Source organism: Anopheles coluzzii, chromosome 3 (assembly GCF_943734685.1).
Source record: "Anopheles coluzzii chromosome 3, AcolN3, whole genome shotgun sequence".
Lineage (NCBI taxonomy): Eukaryota > Metazoa > Arthropoda > Insecta > Diptera > Culicidae > Anopheles > Anopheles coluzzii.
The window spans coordinates 41015611-41042665 of NC_064671.1; the positions used below are offsets into that span (position 1 = coordinate 41015611).

The 27055-nt window shown below is 40.1% G+C and overlaps 1 protein-coding gene across 17 annotated transcripts in view; it reads left to right on the top strand.

The window, feature by feature from the left end:
* Positions 1-27055, top strand: part of LOC120959188 (neural-cadherin) — a 258035-nt gene that overhangs the window by 144548 nt on the left and 86432 nt on the right. Inside the window, exon 1 of one of the 17 annotated variants that reach the window (XM_040382415.2) lies at positions 18554-19250. The exons of the other annotated variants lie outside the window; for them this stretch is intronic. Within the exon in view, the coding sequence (XP_040238349.1) occupies positions 19199-19250 (52 nt within the window). The 5' untranslated portion in view covers positions 18554-19198. Of the gene's footprint in view, positions 1-18553; positions 19251-27055 lie in introns of those variants that run through there. 17 annotated transcript variants of the gene reach the window in all.

Consider the following 27055-nt stretch of genomic DNA (forward strand, 5'->3'; position numbering starts at 1 on the left):
GTCATTAGTCGGGCATACAATTCAAAGGTTCACCAACAGCAAAACCCGGAACCACGGTATTAGGTGTGAAGTGCTCGCACTTGTTTACGAATGATGCATCCTGTCACATCCGGTTCGAAGGGCCAAAAGTGTTCCTTTTGCTCGATCCCGCATGAAAAAAAGAAACACCGTACGCGAATAATCTGGTATGATCATGTAGTTCTCCGCATAGAAGGTAGGAAAAACAGCAATGGTACGAAGAGAAATGGTGCAAATGGGAGAAAGGAGAAGCTTTTTAAATTGGAAAAGTTGTTGCGAACGTGGGACGCTACCCGGCTCAGTTCGTTTCAATCGTGTGAATTGAACGAACCGAACGCGGCAGAATTCATTTTCATTTTTCAAATAGTTTCTACCAGCAAACGGCAACGGACTCAAACGAGGCAAGGATCTGGGGTTTGGCATATGTATAGAGCAAAAAAAAAGCCTGACATTTTTCCCTAAAAGCCAGGTTCACCATTGAATGAACTCCATGGTTCGTTATTTTTTTTTTTGTTATTCGACCGTACATAAGGCAATACGGAAATTTCAATTCCATCTCATTTCGGTCAATGCTGCAGGCGCGCGCACAAACTCTAGAACACAGATAGTGGCCACCATTTGTTGAAGCAATGCACAACTGCAGCATGCTACAATCGTCACGGCGGCCAATACGATCGGGCTAGAGAAGGCAGGGGAAACACATCACACAGGAAGGACATTTTCATTCAATTCTTCACTCGAAAAGCAAATTCAAAGCATCCGCCTTTGCAAGACCATGTTAAATGTAGGAACAGCCTGCTACATGGGGTTCGACCGGGAGAAGGATGATACATTTGTACTTCCGATACATGTGGTCCTTCATTGAGCCGAAAGAATATCTTTTGTGCAGTACGGGATTGTGGTGTTTCTGTTGAGAGTGTGTTTTTACCTTCTTTTTTGTTACGCTCGATCACCTTGTTTTACTCTTTCCGTCACATTTCCGCCGACTGCATCTTGTATGCGTGCGCACCATACTGTAGTGTGTACTGCTTGCTGTGTCACTAGAAGTAGGTGATGCAGCAGTTCATGTATTTCAAGATTCGGTGACATTTTTATGTCTGTTTGTTTGACGTCGTCTGCATCACCCTCGCGTTAGTTCAGTTTCGAAATGCATTGGCAGTACAATTGCATCGGTTTGTACACGACGTACCTATTGGTATGAAAAGCACGCGATTCTGCCCTTCCTACCGAAAAGGAAGCTCCAACCATTGATTCAACGATGGTGCCTTCACTATAGTTCAGCGTGTACGTACACCGTACGACATAAACATTTCAAAAGAATCGTCCAATCTGTTTCTTCTTTCATCTGCCAGCTAAAAGCCGATCCCAAAAAATGGTAACCCAACCCTGACCGTAGCTTCCCATCGCGCAAATAACACGATTAATCGCCTTCGAGGTTAAAATGTCGGAAAAGAGAGTTACCAAAATTGTATTACCGCGTAGAATCGGTAGCATAATTCTCTTACCGGAAGGAGCAACCAAGATAAATGCAATTATTATACAGCATCGCTCCCACGGTTGATTGTGATTCTGGTTTTGGATTGAATGAGGCAAAATGGTTACACACCACATTCAACCAATTTGATGATGTGGCAAATATGGTCCGCTCCCTTCCGCACGTCAAGGAGGTGTCATTTCACAGCACGCTTAATTTTACATTAATTTATTGTTCCGCATTTTCATGTGGCAAATTTATGAAGTCTGCTCGCAGCTGCACAAATCGATCGCTCTTATCATCCGCCGCCCAAGACATTCCGTGTTCGTCACAGGCAAAGACTGATGGCTGCGTCATAAATATTGCACGCTCGGTGGCTAACAAAAGGGAGCGAATTAGGAAGGAACGAGAAAAAGCAAAAGCACCGTCGGAATATTTTGACTGAGGAGGGGTGTGGAAAAAGACTTTGTTGCCACCTAATGTCAAAACCGCTTTTCTCACCATGCCGTTCCACAACCAATTGCTCGCCGCGTCTACAGCTAACGTACTGTCTGCGTAGAATGCGAACACAACAACGCGAATGTTGTGATGACTACATTTTTGCTGATTCCTCCGCACGACGCTACGCACCATTCTTAACGGCTGCTTAACGAGGGGCTTGTCCCATCCCAAGTCGACGCAAATGCCCGTGCCAAAAAGTCAACCAACCGACAAACCATGCGAGTGCGGGAAGGCTGTGGCGGAATTTGATGCTGCTTTCTTGTTCTTGTTTCTGCTAAAGTGACGTAGACACACACGCGCGCACACACACCAGAAAAATCCCACCCCATTCTAAACCATTCAATGCCAATGATGACGAAGATGTCGGGGAAGACGAAGTCGACAACGAGAATGACGGCGTAATGATAATGTCGATCTGCAAGGAACGCCAGCGTTACGGAAAACGCTGATAAATGAAAGCAGCCGCCAATGCGGGGCGACAGCCACAACACGGAAGACACAAACAGCCGACTGGTTTTGGTTGGCGGCAACTCTCACGGTGATAATAATATCTGAGCGCGCGTTTTTCGCTTCCGGCTGCTTTGGCCCCGGACCCCTCTTAGGGGGGTACTGAAGGAACGCCAATAAGTGATATCGGATATGACGCGTACTCGGATGTATGTAGCTCCATACATATGCATGGCCATTGATATTGTCTGTGCTTTTGTTGGTTTGATGGTGACAGGCAAGAATTTGTGTGGGTGTATGTGTGCGTGGATTTGTATCTTCCTTTTTTTTCTTCCATCGTGCTGATGATGATGAGGCTCCCACACACTCATGGGTCGGTGAAATTGGGCACGGAAAAATGTAATAAATTAGGGATCGTGTTGAAAAGCACTCCACCTTTGCCGCTTCCTCTGTGTTTGCGTGGCTTCTGTGGAGTGGAATCACATATTGGATTATAAATATTGAATATATACTATACCTTGCGGTCTGTCGCACAAGGCCACTAGACGCACACTTGTCAGGGAAGAGCAATATTAACACAACCAATACAGCCTTTTTGTGTTAACACTTTGCGGATAAAGCAATGGTGCTTATTTATGGTACACGAATTGGAAAATCTTCAAGCATTTGTATAAATGTGCCTCCCATTTTCATTCGAGAGTTCAACATTTTTTCGTCATCGTTGGAAGTCCGGTACACCTTTCCCTTGAATAGAGTCGACTTTGGCGTGTTTTATTAAAGTTTAAAATTATTTCAAAATTGCTAAATTTTAACTGGCTCCAAAATGTATCGTAAAACCGATCAGCCTAAAAGGAAGCGAATGCAAACATTCCTCAAAACGTAGATGAATTTCTTAGCAACCGAATCGTGTTGAAATTGCTTCGGGCGTTTCAATTGGCAAGGAATGAGTAACCTCTTCGCTTTGGTGCTTACTCACGCCCGTGCAATGGATAATGAAGCTATCTTCCACCCAACAGCCTGCTGTCTTCTCCCTCGGAAAACCATTCCCGGCCGTGCTGGGATGATTCGAGTTTTTCTCGCTTTTGGTCCTCTCAAGATGGCGGGTGGTACGGCGGTACCAGTACTCCACCGATCACGATGGCGATGGGGACGACTGTTGACTTGCCGGTTTCGGTAAATAGTTACAAAAGTTCGCACAACTTCAAAGCCCAAGTGCTGTTTTTATCGCGCTAGCTGGCTGAAGAGCATCGACAAACTCTGGGCGGCTTTGTTGAAATTAATGGAATTTCCGGTACGTGAGGGCCAGATAGTACTACTCGTACAGGTTTCTGTTTTGCTGTCAGTGGGAAGATGGAAGTTGGTACTTGAGGAAGGCATCTACTGGTCCGGAAGAGGTTATCAATGTGCTCTGCCTTTCGAATGTTTAAACGGTATCTTCTCGGTACTTGTTTCCCCAGAGGAAACCCCTGCAAGTGCCACAAATGATTCAACAAACAGTTCGATAGGATACTGCTGGAAAGCAGACAACTCAATACAGACTTCTGGGTTAGGCTCGATTTGAAGTTTACAAAAGTGTCAACAAAAGGGTTGGCTGCAGATGTTGTCAGCTTTTGCATGATTTTCGTATCGCAGGAATATGGCAAAGCTTTTGTTCCATTTTTTCTTTCGCTGAACTATTCTGACTAATAATGCTTGTAACTTTCCTGCTAGGTCATTTTGGAAACACTGTTAATTAGTGAATACGTTCGTCAACTTTGAACCTAATGCACCATCACAAAACCTTCCAACAGTGATTCAGCTTATAACGAGCTAATTTTTCAGTTAATGTTTCAGTTCCAGTTTCCAGTTTTCCGCCCCGTTTTGTTCTCTACTGATACATTGTGCTAAATGTTGGCTGCAAACTAGAGCCAGCACATGCCTGATTTGATGTGTCACTTTTCTGACGTCTAGTTTCATCCAGCGAAACGAATAGCGTCTAATCAATGTCAGCGGAATCACAAATGATGCGCATACGCTATTGCAAACTCCACAAAAGCTAAACAAAAAAGCACATGATGCTATCGCATCCTCTATTGACGCGGGTTTTCCGCTGATTCCCTGTTTTATCGAAGGGACCGCACACAACAACATACAAAAACGTTGCGTTGCAAATAATGTCCCTGCTGTACGGAAACGTGCCGGATCATGCACTGGAATTCCTATATCCCATCAACGTCAATCCAATGGGTGATGATTTTCCGTTTTGGCACACTCGAAATGAGCAACTTTCAGATACGGCGAACTTGTCTATGTGTCAAATGGGCACAATCTGTTCAACGGATTATAGAATCGGAGCGAGCAAAGCTGAAATTTTGTTTTCAAGTTTATTTGCTCTGTAGGCTGTTACGATTGTAACCAAATGAATAGCCGTTTAGAGTTTTCTACTTTTTTTGACAAGTTCTTTCATTCGATCTTTTCTTTTTATAAATGATTATATGAATTATTCCAGTGATGATAAGTTTAGTCTTAATAGACTAACATAAAAAACTTGTTGAGCATGTGCTGCTACATACAAAAATGTACTCGTTTTGAGATTCTGGTGCCCCACCATCTGCCATCGAAAAAATTGCATTCAGTGGCAGCGCATAAGTTGCTCGAACATTCAATCTGGCTATACAAATACACAAACATTGTCAGTCGATGCTGAAATCATAGCCGGGTTCCGTTGACGATTTAGCAAACGGATAGTCGGTGAATATTTGATACGTTTCCAGTGGTGTGACGTTTTGAGCAACCACTTCAGCGTTTAGAGACCGGATGTTAAAACACGCAACCGCAGTGCATTTCGTACGCTTGTTTATGCTAGTCTCGCGTGTGGCAAAATAGAAGTGCTGCGACTGCCGTCATTATCAATGTTAAATTATATACGTTGCTATCAGTGTATAATCAAGATGTAGTAATAGACATTGTTCATACTACCTTAATCCTGCCACATGGTTTACAATTGAATGAAACATGTTGTTTCACCGAATTACCATGCATCGGGATTTACTGCATCAAAAATGAAATTCTTCGTCTGACAAAAATTTAACTAACAAGCAGCAAAACGCACAAAAGAGAAAGTAAGAATTTATATCAAAATCACATGGCTTTGTAAATCAAAACTCAAAAACAGACAAGAAATCAAACAAATGTTTCGTTCCCCAACAGTATGCACAACAAAACAAACTGCGAACGACGAAAACGCAACGTAAAAGGGCATAAGCTACGCGCAAAAGCAAACAAAACCTATGCCCGCACTAACTGGTTAAATAGTACCTACAGCAGCCGCCGTGGGAACACTTTTTCCTTTTGTAATGTTCCTTTTTGCTGTTGTTGTTATTGTTTTAGTCTTTTTCATGCCATCCTCTCCACACTTGTTCTGATTTCTATGTTGGCTTGCCAACTGCAAACATGATGTGTTTTGTGTGTGTGTGCGTGTTTTTGTTTTGTTTGCACACACACTTTTCCAACGACAAAAAGGCACCGAATTTTCCATCACATTTCCACCAGCAGTAGCGAACAAACATTTTCCGGTGTAGCGCGCATCTCGATTGGGGGTTTGGGGAGCTTTTTCTAGATCCTCCCAAGCGAATCATCCATTTCCACCGTTGCTAAAAATCTATTTTCCCCAAAAATTTCCTCACGTATGTATGTGTGTGTGTGTATGTCCGCCTTTAATCGAAATCAAAAACATGCAATGGAACGTGTACCGAGATATTGGAACACGCAAATCTGAAATTGAGGAACGCCGTGCCATCTGAGCGACAAACAGTAGCCAACAGTAGTAGCAGCGGCCATCGGGCTGCATGGGATGTTTCTGTTTCTCTTTTATTTTGTTTTCCCCTAAAACATTCAAGCCTCACCCGTCCATAGTGCTGGGCGGCCCTTGCGCTCTTGCAGATTTAAAAAAAATCTATAATTTCTATCGCATTCCAACGCCCCTGTGTACTTGAGGGAGTGGTACTGTTTACGCTCATAGCACTTGCTGTCGAGCTGCAGTGCTAAATTTTTCACCGATTTTAGAATTCGTTTGAAATCGACCTTTTTTTTTGTTTGTACCCCATGTTTGCTATCAATCGTTTTCTCCCCGCGATTTAGGCGAAGTTTTAGGCTGGATAGAAATGCGCGAGATGTTTTTTTTTGTTCAGTTTTAGTGTGTAAGTGTGTGCATCTATATCACTCAAAAGCCTGTGTGTGTTCCGGTAGGCACATGGTGTGCTAAATTAAATAAACGCACCGGAATTAAAGTGCATATTGGGTAAACTGTTTGATAGCGGTGACCGAGTATTTGAAACGGACCAAATTGCACTCCGCTGCACACAGAGTGCAAAGCGGACTATCTATTGAAAGTTTACCGGGGCAGTCTATCGATGTTTTTACGATTCTGTTCTTCTGTCTGGTATTGTGCTTTTTCTGTGCTCTTTTGCTTGCGCTTGCATATAACTGGATTCGTTCACATGAAGAACAGAATGAACCGAAAGTGCACTTGCGGTTACGCCACCCCCCCCCCCCCCCTCCCTTCCCCTCCATTTATTGTCAAGCTGGTTAGCAAAAGGGACATTTTTTTTGGAAACTGCCCTTTTAACCACATAGACGCACAACCTTTTTTATCCACGAATACCACGATTATAGTTCGATTCCTGTCCGTTCAGTTTTACTGTTTTGCCGTTAAAAAAGTTCCTTTTCTAATGCGAATCTGTACACTATCTTCAAATGATTGTTTTACATAATTCATACATTTACCTAACTGAAGTACAACTTATTTATTCGAGGAAAAATAGATATTTATCATAAATTTACTAAATATTTAAAAAATCATGAAATTGTTACGATATATGTTCATTCATATTTCGTATAGTTTAAAGTTCATGTTTCAAATTATGGACGTTTTGATTCAATTTCCGGACAGCCTCAAAACATTAAAAATAATTTTCAAATTGACACACACACTATACCTTTTATCTATTTTACGTGGTTTAAGTTCTGAACACCTAATTCTGAGTGCCGGTGTCGTCGTGAACCGACAGTATGACGGACTAATTGATAACTACGTTTTGAGAGGTGTTTTTCTTTTGTACTCGAAGATTCAAGCACTGCTGTGCGAATCGACAATATTAACGCATTTGTCACATCTATCTTCTAATAATATTGTTTTATTTTTATTATTATCAGCGTCTTAAATAGTATTTGTATGCAATTAATCACTATTTTCTCGGAGTGACCCGAATTTAAAGAAGATCAAAGTTCTTACTTAGAATTTCCAATAAAATGAAATATATATTATTGTGAAAAATCAGGAAACAATACGATAAAACACTGTTGATTTCACGATGAGAACAACCTATACCATCGATTCTGATGAATTTTAATGCATCGGGATCAGATTAATAGAAGTTATCAAAGATATTACAATGTAGTTGGTTTGAAACAAAAGTGTTTACGAAATTTGAATCAAAACGGCATTTTCTTCAATTTTATACGAGCATCGTTCATTCTTTATTAGCAACAGTCCACCGTCCATGCTTCTATTAATGTAGCCCAACCCTTTGACAGGCGCTAAGCGGCTTTTACGGAGGAATGTGCCACTTGCTCCAATCTGAACAATTTCATGTATCACTTTTCATTTGAGTTGCTGTTCGAGAACCGTGATTAGCCTGATTATCAAAGCGGTAGTAATGTTGGCCTTTAAATGTGAGTAGTACATTTGCAACTTGATTGTTTTACCGCTCTCACAGCACACCTACTAAACATTAATTAAACGAGGAATTGTAGAACAATAAAATAAAAAGCGGAATTCTATAAATATGTGCATGAAAGCGATCGTAATTTTTGTTTGCCTAAGGGTTTTACCGTACAGAAGGGCGTCATACCCACCTCGCTATCGCGTTTTTCCAATACGTAATTGAGGCTTAATGGAGAATAATCCAAAATAAACACACTCACGCCGCAAGTCAGCCACGATCGAGTGTTAATAAGAGTAATTGATTCACAATCGCTCTACGTGTTGCGGTTTCTCGATCAAACACGATGTATCCATGTTCCCAATACCCAACACAAGTTTTTATTGCAATTCTACTGAAATTTGTTATCGATTATACCGAAAAATTTATAAAATTTATATAATATAATTAATAATCATTAATGAAGTGTAAAATTAAATGAATAGCCACTGGAATGTCCCATCAATCAGCCAAATTAGGTAACTCTTTATTTAAATTACAATCCAATGACCTTTTTTTGTTTTCTTTTTATCTTTAATAAACATAGTATTGATGTAAGGCGTACATGAAAATCCTACATATTCGTAGACTATTACAATTGTTACAATCTCTTTACTTCTCAACCGTCGTAGAATGTCCAAATATTGTACTATAATAACACAAATTTAATTCTTTGACAAGTGTTTTTTTTTTTGTTCGTACGATTCCGATGCATATTCCTGAACACTTAAACAAGATTTAAATTATCCATGGCTCCCGTCTGCTGAAACAGTGTGTGAAGTCTCCCAGCAGATCTCGTTATACAGTGCAATACTCGAGACGATAAAAATTTGCATAAAATTAAAATTACTTTGAATTTATAGCAGGCATTTAAGTGTGAAAAAGACATTCGGAACGAAAAGCATCATTACAGGGTATGCTGAAACAAATGTACTGCATATTTTCTCAAATAAAATTGAATTACAGCGTCAGATTTGTACTGTCCTAGAATCATTTTAACCCCATTATATTTTGGAACTTTTTGATGAGGAACAAAACCCGAATATATAGTTGTTTAGTTTGGTGTTCCGTTTTAGGAGAAAACATTGTAATAATAATTTGGTATCATTTAACCAATCATGCAATAGGTATGTGTTTCAAGTAATTTATTATTTTTATCATTGTTTTCTGCTTCTACAAGACAGTACTGGTACGCAACGCACTGTACAAAACAGTTCACATGGGACAACTCACTAGCCAAATGATAATGAAATATAAACAAATGAATTATTATTTTTATTTTAACCATGATAAAATTTTAAACATGATGTATAAATATACATTTAAAGTAATGCAGGAGACGTAGACAAATTTGCACCAAACACCGACTGTCCAAAATCATATTGGGGAAGACAATTATTTCAACGACAGCATTGCAGAAATCTTCGCAAAATATTTCGGTAAACCCTGTAAAAGCGAGATTCGTTTGCAAACCTTTTCTGTTTTGTTGCGCACTATGAAAGCCTCTATTCAAAGCGTATCGAAAAAGGCTTTAAGCTAATAGTATCTGAAGTCGAGTGCATAAAGCGACGATATTAAATTTGCATTCCAATTTTTGTCTCATTCTGCTTCCGTCGAGTGGGAGTCAATCTGTTCGCACAAGGTATTCGTTGAAATGAATAGATTCTCTCTTTCTCTTTCTTTCTCTTTCTTTCCCTTTCTTTTTATCCTCCTTTATCTCTCTCTCATTATAACTCTCCCTCCCAGTGTTTTTTTTTTTCAATGTTCCATCGATGAAGCACCATTTGAAACCGATGAAAAGCTTCAGCTTAACCCCATCTCTCCCCACGTCGATGCAGCGCGACAAAGTGCATGTCAATGGACGGTTTCCATCCTTTTGTGCCGATTCGCTTGAAAATCGCTTGAAATTCGCTCTAAATTATGCCCAAGAACCGTAACTGACACTGACAGTTGCTGACGTTGTCTTTAGAATTGTGGACTCGGTGCTGGTGGTTCATTTCGATATTTCTCATCCCGCCCACAAGTTCCACGAGCGTTGAAAAGTAATTCTCCACCACTTTGTACTTTCTCCCGGGAATAAAGAACCATTTTTTTCACACTCATCGTGGTTCGAGGATGCGTGCGGTAAGCTCCACCTCGATCATCATCAATTACCGGTGCCCAATTTTGCTGCCGATGTCGAAACGAATGAGCTTGAAGCCCGTGTCTATGCCACGCGCATTCCGTACTCCATGCTTTTTCTCGCTCTTTCGCTTTTTCAGCAAACATTCAACAGAGAAAAGTGGTCCAATGAACCGACGGGAGCCTAAAAAAGGAACCGAATTCAATCCTTCCACACCCCACATAAGAAGTGCGAAGTGATAATAGCTGTTTGAGTAAGGTCAAACATATGCAAATCTGTCGGCTCGAAACCATCGCCTGTCCGATTGATGGCATGAACAGCCTTGCTGGAAAGGGGGCGGTTGAAAATTGGCAAGTGAACAAACAGGTGTTTGAAAAGGCTCTCCGTTGTACCGGAGCGTAGCAGTGGCTCAAGACGCATCGCTGCCGTTCCTCACGAGTGTTGATATGGAATTCGTACTTTCTTCGTTAGCCCACCTCACTAGCTCCTAATCCCAGTGTAGCTACCGGTTTGGTTTTTGAGCGTTCAGTTCAGTGAAAAAAATGGGTATTTTACCTGCGTTTACCAATCTAGTTTCGATTAGATTTATGCTACCGACCTTTCGATCGATACACTCTTGCATACACAATGACACCTCACATGGTGTCGTAGTAGAAGTTTCACAATAATTTTCATAGTGCGTGAGGGATCAAAATGGTTTCTTCGAACTTGGTCCAGCTTGAGTTATGGTATATTTCAAGAGATTTGCAAAAGTTTTTTGAATCCCTGTCCATCACGATTTATTTGCTCACCAGTGATGTTACCTGTATAAACATGGAAGTAAGAAATCACATTGAATTTTAGTTTAAGTGTCCTTCTCGTCATTACGATTCTCCCATGCAGCGATTCCTTTCAAAAACACCATTCATTGACAAATGTCGTTTACATGGTGCAGACAGGCTAGTCAATGTCTGTTACCATTATTTAACTATAAAATAACAACAACAAAAATAATACCTTCTCAAAACTCACACCTTGCTGTGCAATCCATCACGTGAGCCACTACTTTGCTTGATTATCGGGCAAGGCCAAAATGAATACGAGTTGACTAGACACCAGTATCACAATCTCAAGACAGTCAACCTAATGGTGGCTAGTAGTGGTGTTTTGGCGTTTTGACTGGCTATTGGTTCTACGTTTGCAAGGTTTTGCGTTTTTGGTTTTAACCATGGGCATAAACACCGTCAATATAGCTCGCTCGTATACATTTGCCTAAACAGTCCTCTATGAGGATGTGCCATAGATTGATGTAGCACCATATGTGTGGTTTTGTCGACAAGGGAACGTTGCATTAATATCACAGAGCTATACAGGTAATGGTTACTGCTGAATGTTGATAAACTGCGTGGTGTAGATTTGTGGGAAGAGGTTGGCTGGCGTTTCCTCTTCGTCGTATGGTTTTGCGTACAACAAAACAGTGTCAGTTTTCTCATGTCGTGCATATGTATCGTTGGGCATCTCACTGCTATCAATATTTGAATAACCGGTTGAAAGTATCGATCACGTTCGCGGCGTGATATTCGTCTACGAGGCAACTATTGTTGTACTCTACATACTCTTTCGATAAACAGTTTCTATAAATTCCTCTTCTTGTTACTTAGCCTCATTGCCTTTATCGGAGAGCTTCCGGGCCCTACACGACATGCATCCATTCCGTATGTTTATGAATGTGTGCATGTCAATCATGTTGTGGCTTGGCTGGGAAAATTATTTACTGATATCTTGAGAATCTTGCGCACAGCACAGGGTGCCTAGCGCGTATTGATGTCAGTATGATATGCACCATTTGCCAAGCAGCATGCGAATATCTCCCTGATGCAGGATACGGAACTTTTGCACACCGGAACATCATAATCATCGATGCCCACACTGTGCTATCTTTGTTACACGGTGGTTAGTTGCGAGTTGCTTGTCAATGATCCAGGCCATAGCTAGGGGGATAGCTTTAGTTTCATCAAGAAACAGCGCGAGATGCTCGTTTGGAAGTTGTTTGCGTTTCATAAAATTATGCAAATAATAGCTATCCGCTCTATGCGCTGACATAATCGACGGTCCAGTTCGTGTCTTAAAAATGACAGTTTGAAAATGAACGCCCACAGCATTGAACGGTTAAAATCTACATTTACCGTGTACCTATTGTCGGTAGCCTTTAAAGTGAAAAATAATTGGTTTATCGTGATATTATAATTCCAACCGGGCTAGAATAATTTGTAGAACCATATAATCTTTAACAAAAATCTCGATTTCAGTGGTTTACTATTCTTGTTCTCTTAATAACGAACTTCGGCAAATCAGCCAAAAATGTTTGAACTCTGCACATTTCAATTGATGTTTTGAAAAATACGCACGGAAATGATGTGTGAATGAAAAATTAGCAAATTTTTAGTTCAAAATTGAGTTTTGAGACAATTTCCAACGCGTTTCCTCATGACGTTTTTAGAAAACTCTTTCGACAACTCTAGATCAAATTTGTGACATTGTGCATGAACAAATTTCAAATCAATAATTACTCCTGTAAAAGGTTTTAGTGATCAAAAATCAACATATGTTAACAAAGATCATTTTTCAAATGAGAATGTGTGCAATAATAATTGCTGACATCCAGAACGAGGTAAATTAACTTCAAAGTGAAATTGTATATGTTTTTAACGCATATTTCAACAATTAACAAACCAATAACTTCTTGTTGTTTGTTCTACTCATAGAAGAATTTCCTTTCCATAATACTGGCATGATGCTAGTCAAAGTCATACTTACTGTCGTAAAGTCTTTTGTGTTGGTAGATAATAACCACCATCGTATGTGGTTTATTGTTCCGGCAAGACCTCATACCGTACTTACAAACGATTAACTCCGTCTAAATTGGTACCTGTTGGCCGCATTAGTAGTAATTGTGCATGTTCGAAACATTGCGCAGCAATAAAACCTCACGACAAGGGTTAGCAAGAACATTACTTAATTACGCTATCTTAATGAAAGGTGTAGACTTCCTGCGTCGTTCAATAGTAGCTCTTTGAATTCATTTGGATCCACACTCATAGAAAATGAACAAATGTTAATAAAAAACTGCTAGTATATGTATTGCAATTCCATGTTAACGCTAAGTATCTCTTTTTTGCAGGTAAATCTCATTACACACTGGAGAAATACAAATAAGAAATGAAATCGTATGTATAACAAATACTTTATAAAAACTAGTATGCTAATATACCCCAGTAAGCAATCTTTTGTTTGAACGCACTAATGAAATGTGAAAGCTTTATGAATTCCGACAATACCGTGAGCTTTGCTGAAAACTGCCAGCGAAAGCTCGTTATTTTCACGACATCCTTTTTATAGCAACTTTATCCATAACCATACGCTTTTCCACATTGGGTGAAGGACATTTTGCGCATGTTCGAATTATGGATATCGAATGATATCCTTTGGCATATTTTATAGCAAATGGGATGCAGCCAAAAGAGAATCAAAAATATCTTTTCAGATATCAAGCACCAAAATCGAGCTTAGTGTTCCATAAATGCCATTTTTAGAACTTAGAATACCAAATATAGCTGGATTCAACATACTATAAAGGACACACTGATGTTCTAAAAGGATTTCAGAGCTACTGCCTTTTTGCCATTGTATATTATTGCTCCATCTGGTGGATATCCTCGTGAATTTGTTTAACGTCGTTTTAAAATTCTGTATAAACTTTATTTTTAACTTTGGGATATGAACCATACATTGAATGTAGCCGCATATTGTACATAAAAATCAATGTAAGAAACAAGGTATGAAACAAAATTTTATAACAAACGTTTTATGTAAAAATTGTCGTTCAAAAACTATTTATGTTATGCCAGCTTTAGGTATTTTAGTTTACCAAATGTTATACTATAACTATACTATGTTATATAGGTTATTATATTTAAGATTACCAAATCTTCACCTTTTAATCTAAGAAAAATTACCATTGCCGTTCAATGTCTGCTTGTTCCACTAAAGGACTTGACTATTAGTGACTAATTTGTTACACATAGCAAGATAGTCAGTCAAGATCGGGGCTTGAATCGTTCGAGTTGACGACTGTATCATGGGTCTACCCCAATTATCGAATAATCTCTTTAATTTATTTATTCTTTATAGCTTTTGAGAATTCATTCTTCTTGTTCTTTGGCACAACAACCGCTGTCGGCCAAGGCCTGCCAGTACCCACTAGTGAAGTGAGCTTGGCTTTCAGTGACTCATAGTTACCATAGCACAATAGTCAGTCCTACGTATGGGGGCACGGTCTTTTCGGGACTTGAACCCAAGACGGGCATGTTGTTAAGTCGTACGAGTTGACGACTGTACCACCAGACCGGCCCGAGAATTCATTCACTGATGGATTATTCCTGAAGTTGTCTAAGATCACACATACTTTCAATCAGTTCAATCTTATTAATGATTTCATAATTGAGCATAAAACGAACAGATAAATATTCTCTCTCGTTCATTATGTTCAGTAGATCATTGCGAGATAATCCTAATGAAATCAATCATGTCGATGAGCCAGGCCAATATGGCTTCAAAAGTAGTTAAGCTCGTTGGCAAAGCCAGTCACGTCGCTCGTGTTGTGCGTCTTGAATTATTCACTTAAAATTTTAAAGAACATTTTAGTCAACTCCTTTCCTGTACAATATAAAACTTCCTTCCTAATGCAATTCACACAATGCCAAATAGACATCCTCATTAAGCCAGCTAGAAGACTGTAAACAACGTGTCTCATGTTTAAGTGTGTTCCATAACACTGTGCAACAATCTTTAGCCTCGATTAGGTTTTACTAATAAACAGTGGCATTAATAGCCGACACGAGAGGGAGTGCTCGAAGTGGGAAGGTCATAATGAAAGCTGAGAGAAAGAATGAAAAAATAGTCCCTTAGATTTTTTGTTGTGGGTCAATTTTCTTAACTCACCATTACAACGTTCTACAAGTTTACTGGGGCAAACAGGGGTGTACGGAGATGGTTTAATTAAAATCATCAGGTAGATGGCGGCTGTTGCTGGGATAATGTAGGCAATACCGACGGTGCTCCTAGGTAAAAGCTACACTCCATCTTTCTGTCCGCTTTGTTTCCCTTAAAGTTACGTGATGAACAGTGAACGAACCGCTTATACACTCTGCTTTACCTTGCTGTTAGCAAAATTGTGTTCTCAAATGTTTCCATCACAAAAACGTCCAAATTTGTGTGCTTCCCATTGAACTATATTTTTATTTACTTTGAACACTGTGTTCCTAACGATGAGCTGTATTGTGACTAGGTTTCCAAGCACTTGATGGGTTAGGCTGAATTATTGTTTTACCCATAACAAGATACTTAGTCATGTGTATTGGCCAGCGAGGTCTATTCGATAGTTGATCACAAGACGAGGATGTTGTTGAGTCCTACGATTGTCAGCTGTTGCTCTAGCTCATTAAAATTTAAATTCACGTTTAAGTGTGTTGAACTAGATGGTTTGGAAGATACTACAAATAAAAACTCAAGGAAGTAAAAGCTTCATTAAATCTCGCTTTTTGAAATTACAAGGTGAAATGAGTTTTAATATGCAAGCCAAATAATGTAAATAGAGAGAGTTAATCAGCAGTAAACAAATTAAATGTGTTATTTCTCGGAAAACTTCTTCCACCGAAGCAAGGGACCACTTTTAAGAGCTAGTTGGCAAGGTGGTAGAGTGCGGAAATGAAATTATGTTTGTTTACTTAAATGATTGATGCTGCTACGGGGTTTCTCTTTGAATGTTTTCATTGCAATTCATTAATGAGTTTTGTTTTATTTTCTTAAGAGTAAAGCAACCAGACAGGTATGGATATGATTTAGTATAAGAAACTCGGTCAACTCTTAGAAACAAATTTCGACCCACGCAACACTTCGTACTGTTCGTATTATTACCTGCGAAACAATCTAAGACGATACAGTACATAATAAACAATCTTCTTGCAAAGCGATGCTAGAAATAAATCCGAGAAATCCAAATCGATTTAAACATAATCATCGTTTGTCTGATTGTACCTAATTTCGATTGCTTAATAAAGAATGAAGCTTTAAATTGTGGTGAATGAGATGAACCGAGTGAATGTAACTGGTGCATTATTGAATTCGTTACTTTTCAATTTGCTTCACAATCGTTTAAAATAAGCTTCTATTGTCTGCCTTCTTTTTTGCTTCTTTTATATTTCCTCGATTTTCCGTACCGATCACATCCCTCTTATGGGATAATCGGTTAAAGCTCTATCCCCCCTGCTGCTGATGTTCTGTGTGAGCACATCACCTGGCTGAATGGAAAAGATGCTCCTTGCGCACACGTTAGCAAAACCTGGGTCTTAATCTAGCTGCTTTTGCTTCTCCAGTGCCCTTTTTTAACGGACTCTGCACCCCGTCCGCCCTTTCGGACACAATGAAGGAAATTGGATTGCATTTGCTCTGTACCGTTGCTGTTGTCGCTAGCAGCGAAAAGGAGAAAGTCGGCTCATTCCGTTTTCTTTACCTTCAAGACTTCTCGTGTGCACCCGGTTTGTCGACGGCAGCTTCACTGACAACGATTATCTTTACCACACAATTCGATAAATTGACATATCCTGCAGACGAATGAATCGAACCGCCATCCCTACCTCATGCTACAAAACACATGCCGGTTCCAGCTAGTGCAACCCAACGAAAGAACAGACGTATTGTGCAGAAAGCAACACCGCTTCGATGGTGCACTCTACGTAGAGCAGCTACGTTCCGAGAAGCTAACGACTTCTTCTACGCTGAGAATTCATTTTCAAATGGAGAAAGAGAAGCTCTCCCGGTGCACTGGTTTGCTGTCACTCTTCTTGTTGCCTACCCATCCACCAACCTCCTCGTTGCCAGATAGCAGAGTTTATTAGCTAACACTCCAGACAGACACGATGACGGGCGAGCACAAGTACGTATGTACGAATCGAAAAGAATTCTAAGGGAACTCGTACGAACGTTAAAATCATTATTAAAGACAGAATGAACAGAAGAAGCAAACAGCAGTGATGCTACCTGTTACACATTCTCGTCGCTGACTATGTATAATGGGATACTGGTAGTTTTTGTTACGATTCGGTTACAATTAATGTAAAAGAGAAATTGAAGAATGCGTTTATAGTTGCTTACCTGTTTGAATTGAAAATAATTTATTAGAGATACCATTTACCCTCACTCTGCATAAATTTTGGCATAGTCTATTGACATTGGTTTTTATCTCTTATCTCTTCACATATATTGTCATAACTTTCCTAAGTAATGCAGTAACAGTAATTCATACGATTTTTAAAGTTTTTTAAGTTAAGTTTTTTTTTATATACTAAAGCAAAACCCGTAATCCCTTCTGACAAAACACCACTGTTGCTAAAGATAGCCGTAAGCCTACAGCAAAGATGTAGAAAGAACTAACACCACTGTCCTTTTTAAAGCACAGGAAAGGAGAATGAACATTTTGATCAATAGATGACAAGCATCACTAGAGCATTGTTTGAGAAAAGTTTAACTTTCGTTGATTAAACATTCTCCAAGAAAATGCAACCCTTTCTTAGGAACCGCAGCAGTGCCCTCCGGAAGAGTTTATACAATAGCAAAGGTCATTTGAGCTGTGTTCGTTTTCTACCTGTGCACTGAACAAACTTCAGAATAAAAATAAATTTAGATCCAGCGAAAGTGAATTCACTCAAAGCATAGTTGTTGAGATAAAGCTAAAGAAAAACACGAACTCACAAACGAGATATGCACGTTCAGGCATCTAATTCACCTTTCATCGTGGGGCGACCGGTTGCTGTACACGGCTAGCTGACAATTTAATTACCATCAAAGAAGAATTGCATGAGAGCTGGAGACCTGAGCCTGGGAAAAGAATGTGAATGTGTGCCACCAGCAGTGAGTGGCCGGTGTGTCGTGTGGCCGTGAATTTACTGCGCATTCGGGTGTGAGAGCATGGTGAGTGCCGATTGTTTTGGTACTCAGTTAACCTTTCGATGCCATAGAGTGGATGACTCTAGTTGCACGGTAGCACCCGTTGCCCTTGTGGCCCAATGACCCAGACTCTACGTTCGAAACCGGGGTAACTCACTCCTTGAGCGTAGGCCAAGAATTGGGTAAGGTGTTGTGCTCTAAATGAGATCCCGAACCGAAAGCTTTCGGGAGCTTCTTGGATCCAGCAGTTCGGCAGTTGTTTCAGAAACGCGCGCGCGTTCGGTCGTTTTTGGAACGGTGTGTTGAAAATGTAATGTTTGTGTACCGGAATGTTCGTAGATGCGTCGTAAATATTGGTATCGGTTCACGATGTTTTTAAAGCCATACTGGTGATTTAAATGCTGTCTCAAGTCCCACGCATAATGGTGTTATCAGTGAATATAAATGAAATAATTCAAGTGCTATAAATATAGCATTCCATCTTCACCACTGTTTTATATTTTTTTCGTGCAATAGTTTGCAGTGTGAAGTTTTGTATGTGTTCTTGGATAAATATTTGTCGCAAAAGAGCGTTTTTCGTTGGCCGTTAGCGACATCCGTTCTGCGATGAAAAGTGTTCCCACGTGTCTACTTCCGGTCATATTTCTCTACGCGGTACTACCGTTCAACCCGTCGTCACTGTGTTTATCCCATCGAGCAAAGGCTGCCGATTCGGTGGGGATCTTCCCAAACGAGAGCTATCACGTTCTTTGCCTGCAACACCACTCCCACAGCAACGGGCCTGTGTCAATCGTACAAGAAGTGTCACCACTATCGGAGTACAGTGCTTGTTGGTGACTAGTGATTCTTATAGCGCTACTATTCGGCTTCTGTGCCTCGTTACAGTGGCTGCACGGCTATCTGGTAGAAGTGATGGTAGACCCACTCAAAATATTCTGGGTACTCACGAATAGCACGTATCTAGGTAAAGTTGTTTCACGTTTTTCGGTTGTTGCTTTTGCAGCGGATTTATCAAACGCTGTTTGTTGAAAGTTTAGTTTTCATTCTATTCAGTTTGTTAGTGTCAAGCGGTGTGTGACTACCTTGTAATCTTGCAGATGTGCCCCATGCCGTTCTCTATGGGTCTGACCTGTCGTTGTAAACGTTTCAAACCTTGTGCAAAACTTTCTCTAAGCAAACCATCGTCTATACAACGATTACGGCGGTAAGCGGTGCGTTTCTTCTCGTCGCTCTCCTCTGCACTTCCCTTACCAGCCCACCGTTGACAGTGATGTCGACAAGACAATTATCATAACATTTGCAATGCAAATGACAAACACGGCGAATTGTGCTGATTCTGCCAGGTATCGTTCCTTTTGCATGGAGCAGTGTACGAAGTGCATTGTGCTTTACGCCAAGCGCCGTTATTCCGCCAAGCGCCGGTGGAGTTTGTTCAAATGCTGCTACCTGATGACGGAAACAAGGCGATCATTGCGTGGCGAGTTTGAATTTTGAATCTGCTGATTTTAACTAACCTGAACACTTTATATAGCACTGGTAGTGCTGTTTATTTGAAACGCAGGATTTAATGGTAGTTAAATATGTCAATAAAATTACTACTCTACGATATGCAACCTTTTGTCTTAAATAAAAAAAAGAACTTCGGACACATATTTGTTTAAAATACGCGTAACATTAACGTCCAGTTTATGGCTAATTATCATTATAAAAATTATAGCGAATTATAGCTTCTTAAATTCTTGATACCAACTTGATGTTTCCATGATAGTTTTTATTTTGTCAAATATACTCAATACATGTCGAAGGAAACAGAAAATGTTTGGAAGATATAAATTATTTTACTCGTAGTTTATCTTACAATATTTTAATATTGGAGCATTTAAAAATAATGCCTGTGAAAACCGTGAAGAATTATTAGTGGAAAATGGATAAGCCCCCCATAGTACTTACTTCCCTTCGCTCATTTACATTTACAACCAGGCGGCTCCATGGAAAACAACAAAATGAAAAATATCGAATGACGGTAGAGAAAACCCTTTATTGTGTTTTTCCACATACGAGAGTACCGAAATATATTCCCCCCATATAAAGTATCCGAAAGCTAGCTCGTGTAATAAGTATTCCTTCATACGTATACAACGATATTTCTCTCTGTTTCCAATTCCTCCACCCGCATAGCTGTGGTGGTAATGCTTAGAAAAACTCGCCACAATACTCATGTAAAATCACATGTACGATGTTCTTTAAAGCCAGAACTGCTGACGAAACCATCAACGCAATACATTTTTCGTATTAAGAAGCAAATGAAAATAGCATATCTACTGTACTGTGCATACATCTCCACTTCGTTAGTTTAAACGGATCGCCAATCAGACAATCTATACATTTAAATAGACGATAGACAAAAGTTCTACGCCGATAAAACTAGCCACCTGCTTGCCGCATATTTCATCGCAGTTCCTAACAACCAGGCGTCTCCATTATCGGATATGTGTGGTCCATCATCGGTTGTACATAAACTGCTTGCCTGAATAACAAGCATTTCGGTTTACAATTTGAAATGGATAGTCATACTTATTCATTTTTACCTTGCGTTTTATAATGCCGTAATTATGTTTATAATAATGTTTAAAATGTCTTGAAATTTTCTGGATCTGATTCTCTGAATCAGATTATGATTCTATCCATTGGCAGATAGAATATGACAATTTGTTCCATTTTTATTTTATTTTCAATTGTATTATATGACTATAGTACTACGTTTAGAGCATGGAAAGTGTTGTGAAACTCGTTGCTTTAACAAACTTAACTGATCATTCATATTGCGCCAAAGTTCTATTTTGTTTACAATATTTTTCAGTATAACATAACCGAATATACGCACGAAGAGTGTCTTGTTAGAACATGTACTTTCGACATTTCGGTCCTAAGTTTTTGCTATCAAAAGATTCGCCTTCCAGGCCCGAACGTAGTTTTATCCGTTTTAATAATATCCTTTATACCAATCAACCATTCAAACAGCGATGTAGCAAGTTTCGCTGTGAAGCCGCTAGATGTGTTACAATGTTATCGAGTGAATAGCAACGGCAAAATTGTTACCAATGCTTATCTTACGGACGGTACCCATGAAGAAGCTGTTATATAAAGTTATTTAATCGTCAGAATATCTACAGCGTGAATATTTTTGCTGCCAACCAGTACCACACAATGGATACTCGGAACTAGCTCCGGTGCCGCCAGTTTGCTAGTTTTCGTTCTCAAAATGAAACCCCTTTTGTCTACCGTAGTCCTCCGTTCCTAGGGGCGATTGTTTTCGATCGAATTAGTCCGATTACATGCAATCTCGGTGCTCACGACGGTGTTCGCCCTTCTGTGTGTAATGGGTTTGTTTGTGTTGATTCGAAAACCAAAGTTAAGGTTAAACAGTGTGTAAAAAATATGTTAACCTACCAGAGTTGAAACAGCTGCAGGAAAGATGGTTCACTGAAGGTGGAACTTGCTTTTTGGCGTTTGTTGTTCGTGCTTTACCATCCAACCCAGCTTTGTGTCGGATGCCTGGAGGATTATTTGTGTGGTTAAAGTTTATACAGAATTGTACATGGGTTCCGTACTGATAAATTATTCGGTCTTTTTATGTTTCCTTTCGACTGGCATTGTGTTTTTGTGCTATCTTTTATTTTGTGTTTAATTATGTGTTGTGTGATCTATTATTTAAATTTAATACCTTTTTCTGTCATAAACATGTCAACAAATTAGCCTTCAGGTCTTAATATTGAGTTACCTATTGTCCTTTAACGTGTTCGTTTTAGCTCCCATTTAAGGTAATCGAGACTTACACGGTTTAAATCATGTAGCGTGAGTGAGAATGAGTTAAATGAAACATTGAACTATTACATTAAACGCCTTTAAATCCATTGATTTACTACTATACATACGTTTTCAATATACATTTTCATATAAAACATTACTCTATGTACAATATTTAATAGGAAGTATGTACATATCTAAAAGTATCTAAAAGGAAGTATGTACATGTTACCCTCGGTAATCCTTTTAAAACTAAAGCAAAGAAAACTGTAGAAGATAGGCATAAAGTAATAATTGGATAAAATACAGCCGAGTACTAACTGTAAAGTTTGACAATCATCATAAAGAGAATTACGAAGTATAAGCGATAAACTCAGTCACATTTCCCTTACCCCAAGCTGCTGGTACTAACACTTTTTACTATTGGAATAAAAAGGCTATCGTGTTAAGTTCAGTTGAAATTGAACATCTTCCACATTTCTAGGGTAACACTTTTCAAACGATTTGTTCTAACGAAGAGCTCTCCGATACTGGATGTTCTCCGAATATTTTGCATGTCTCAAGTGGCCACAGTGACTTCAAGAATGACGAAAAATTTTGTTCCTTAGTGAACAAGTCCGGCGCAAAAGGGAAAGTTTGCTGCCGCCTTCCCTTGTTTAGCCATCAGCGAGAAGTGGTTCCTCAACAATGTCCAATCTCAAGCCCATATTTGACACTTTTTAGTGACTCGCTCGACTTCCAACCAGTTGCCGTCATTGTTGAGTGGGAAAAACTTTCACTAAGCAAAAAAGACTGCCAGTCAGGGAGAAGTATCACTTATTGGCCATATTTTCAACACACCCGTCACATATTCTCTGCACCACGGGTACAGCAGTTTCATCCGGCTGTCACAGCTCGGTAGGAAGAGGAAGTAGTTTTATCAGATAAAATTTCCCTTTACTCAGTAGACTGTGCACTTGCCCTGCTTCATCGGGGTTGGCCAGAGGTTCGTCCGCACCAAGCGGAGATTGATATGAAGTTTCGAGACACTCATCCTCTTGGCGCCGCAACACTTGCTCTTGCGGTAACAAATTGTAAAACTTTTCACACTCAATTTCCGCCCGATGGTCTGAGCGTGGGGTGAAGGCACCAACACCAGTTCCTGCTCACGTTTCGCTCACACACAGCACTGTTAAATGCCGTGTTCGTTACCAACCACGTAAACCGCACTACTTTGGTAGGCGAGCGCAATCGAAAGACGTGAGAAGCTGTAAATTAGAAGATGACGCACAACAGCGCTACTTACACTGTGGAATATGCTAAACTCTCATTAGTAAAATAGGGAGACGAGAGATTCCGAGCTGCCCTCGTCGGGCGTTTTTCGCCCAATCCTCATGCTGAAGGAATTATAAACCATGCAAACTAGAAGTAAACTGAGATGGGCTAGCAAAGTTTTGCATTTATTCACGGAAATTCAGGCTGTGGTTCCATTTTCACTATTTTCACTAGGCTAAAGATAGCCTGCAATCGAGCTTGATAGTGTTGAAATTGCACAACCACAAACTGCCCGGCTACACCCTTGTTGAATTACATATGTTTCGAAAGAAATAGAAGCTCTCTCGGGCGAGCCATTTCGTGCAATCAGTGTGAGGAGCAATAATGAAAGATTCTGTATAAAATATATCTCCGCTTAGCAGTTAAATTGCAAATAAAGTATCAGATTTCTGAACATGTCGCTACCATTCACATCAAAGGGACACCAATGCATGTAGCTCATGGAATGATGTACCGCTGTTAATTAATTCCCATTCATTCCTAACATCACAGAATGTTTGCTAATACCTAGATAGATACTGAACTTGAAACATAAAATACTAGAAATAACAATTGCATATGCTATTCTGACTGCAGAAATCAGCAGACATTTTGTTGTACTACTTTCGAATCACTTTCTAATGAGGGAATGCGCTTTTTTCTTATCTGTTGTAATAGGCGTTAACGATTATATCTTTTATAATGAATTTTTCTTTTTACCTATTGCTTTAGTTGGAATCATGTATTTAGATGAAACAAGAAACAGGAAAAATAATTTCAATCATAATAATGTTAATAACAATAATTTCACATGAATTTAAATTTTTATTCGCATTTCATTTGTTTCGCACGAAAGTCTTTGTACAAATTCATTCACATAATTACATAAAATTATGTAATGAAATTCCGTTAATTGCTACATTATACCTTGTATGCTTAAATGCAACATCATTACAGATTGCGCATACACCTCTCAGAAATCCAAGGTATTAAAACAAACTTTGCAGAAACGATGAATCATGACAGTTTCATAGCTTGTTTGTATTTCCCAGTAGAATGAAGGTAGATAAATTAGCTGCATGTTTTCCAATGAAAAGGCATAACAAACACGACGTAGCTTCCCTTTGTTGGTCCTAAAGCCTTCCGTGCAGTGCGTGCATCCAACGTAGCCGCACTACCCGTAGGCATTGAGCCAGAACCAACCGGAACCTCACTGCTTTGAACCGTCAATCAACTCTCCATTTTGGTCACTGGTTGACTAGTCCGTCACTCAGTTCCAGCCTCGAAGCAAACATTGTATGCGGAAAGTCGTCATCGGCAGCATATCTGTATCCGTGTCAGGCTTTTAACACCCAACGATAGGAATTCAGGAATGGCGCGCGATAGGTCGTAAGTGTATCACAGCATCCAGAACAATATTTCATGTCACAGCCGACCCGCAAAGAACTCGCTCCCTTAAAAACGGACGGTGTAGTGGACATGATCGCTAGCGGTTATAAAAAGTGTATCGTGAACGGCGCTCAATAAACAGCGTTGCAAGCTTTTGAAGAATTTCTGCTAACTGCTACCATTCCGTAGCCCAAGGACAGAGGTGCTGCCAAACGATGCCAATCCATCTCCATCAGTGTTCGTACTGTGCGCTGCATGCCCACTAGTTGCCTGCTGCCTTTTGAAATGCTCCCCGTGTATGGTTCACCATTATTAAGCAAGATCGAAAAATGGCACCATCCTCTCCGCAGCTTCTTTGCTGTCGTAGGATTTCAACCTCCCATTTTTGGGGGCGGTTCTCCACTCCCACCATCATCGCCTACATCTCGTTTTCATTCAATTCGGATTCTGCTTTCATGTTTTCCTGCAGCCTCGGACCCGCTTCGGGGTGCAGCTAATAAGTCACGTTTTCGGTCGTGATTTATCATCGAACGAATGAGAAATTTCATTAAAGAGAGTGAAGCACCGACAAAATTTCAACAACCTATCGGGCGGTTAGACGACAGGAGTGGGTGAGTTTTTCGTGGCTGACGGGGGGGCAAACCTGCTTTACTCCTGGAGGAAATTTTCAATGTGTCGGCTGCGATTAGGTGTATATTGTCCCCAGAGCACCCAGGCTAAGGGCTTGAGGTAGTATTTTTCAGTTTTTACGAACAGAAAACTATATGAGAAAGAGGGAAAGAGAGAGAGAGAGTGAGGGAAAACATGGTAGCACTATCAAGGGTTGTATCGCTACTTTATCACCATCGCCAACCTCAGCCATCCAACCCTGCTTTTGTTCGCTTTCTGCACAAGCAATACCAAAGCTTGCATTGCATCGGCAATGAACCGAACCAAATTGCGCTTTGATTCCCAGATCAATGGACCATAGAGTGGATTTCGTCCACAGCAACTCTGTCGTACTATTCGTTGTTGCTTTTTGTCGAGTTTTGTCGTTGCCATCGTCTTTATTCGATGGAAACTTATGCCTATTATTGGAGGAACATTCAATGCTGATTGCACGATTCAATTTACCTTTACTCTCTCTGCCTCACGTCTAATTTGAGTGCAATTTTGATTGGAAAGCAGTGTGCATCACAGAACGAAAAAAAGAATGCAAATAGTTCACAACCTAGTGTGCAAATAGTTTGTGGTGTAAAATTCGCGAGGAAAAGTCGAAGCACTCGGTACCGCTGATCACAATTTCGTATTCAACAATTGTGTCTCATGTTTCAACCGTGCAACTTAATTCCGTGTTCGTTTCGCGTTTTGTTTGTTTGTCAGATTTTTTTTTATTCTTTCGTTCACCGTGAGGAATATGTTTCCACAAGTTGTGGAAGCTAATTGAATTTCCAACGGTAAGTTTCGTGCCACGCAAATGTCACGGGTACGACTGTGCTGACGACTGAGCGGTGGTTCAAATTGTCAAACAGTGGCTGTGCACTGTAGCTTGTAGCATTTTGCAGGAAATATAACATCGATTGCCTTGTTAGCCTTTGCCACGATGCTATAGCATCGTCTTCGTTCCTGTTCCCCGGGGACCAATGCAACCGTTTGCGGTTTGCATTACCATTTGTGAGACAAAATATTTAGTTAAGCCCCACCAGCACCGGAACACTATTTAACAAAGTAAACTTTCGCCCATCAGAAACACGGGTCTCACACAGTTATGTGCAATGTCTCGGAGATGATGTTTGCTCTGGCCGGCATGGCTAAGGTACATTCTACCGCAGTGTATATGTACCTAAAGTTTGTGCATTTGAGGAAAACAATACTGTACCGCAAAGTACACAGTACTGCGGTAGCGGTTGAGAGACTTACGCTGAAGCTTCTTTAGCTTCCCTCAGGATATTTGTCATGAGCTTACAAGCGCTTGTTCAGTTGCGAGAGTCGCTTGGTTGGTGTGATTGTATGGCTGTGTGTCCCCTTATGTGTTGGTTCTAAAGAAGGAGTACCATTGAATAACCGTTGAGTCGAGGTGGAAAAAAGATGAGGCCACTTTGAAATTTAATGTTCCCGCTTATCTCACAAATTTCCATCCATCCCGAATGGTGAATGTGTTTGCTATCGCAAACGGCGTCCCCAAGGCAACCGTAATCCATCCAAAAATATCTCACCATCGCTACGCATCGGAATAGTGAAATCGCCTTTAAATAATCCTCGTGCTCGGAAAACGATATGCAGCACTGGCACCATCGGCGC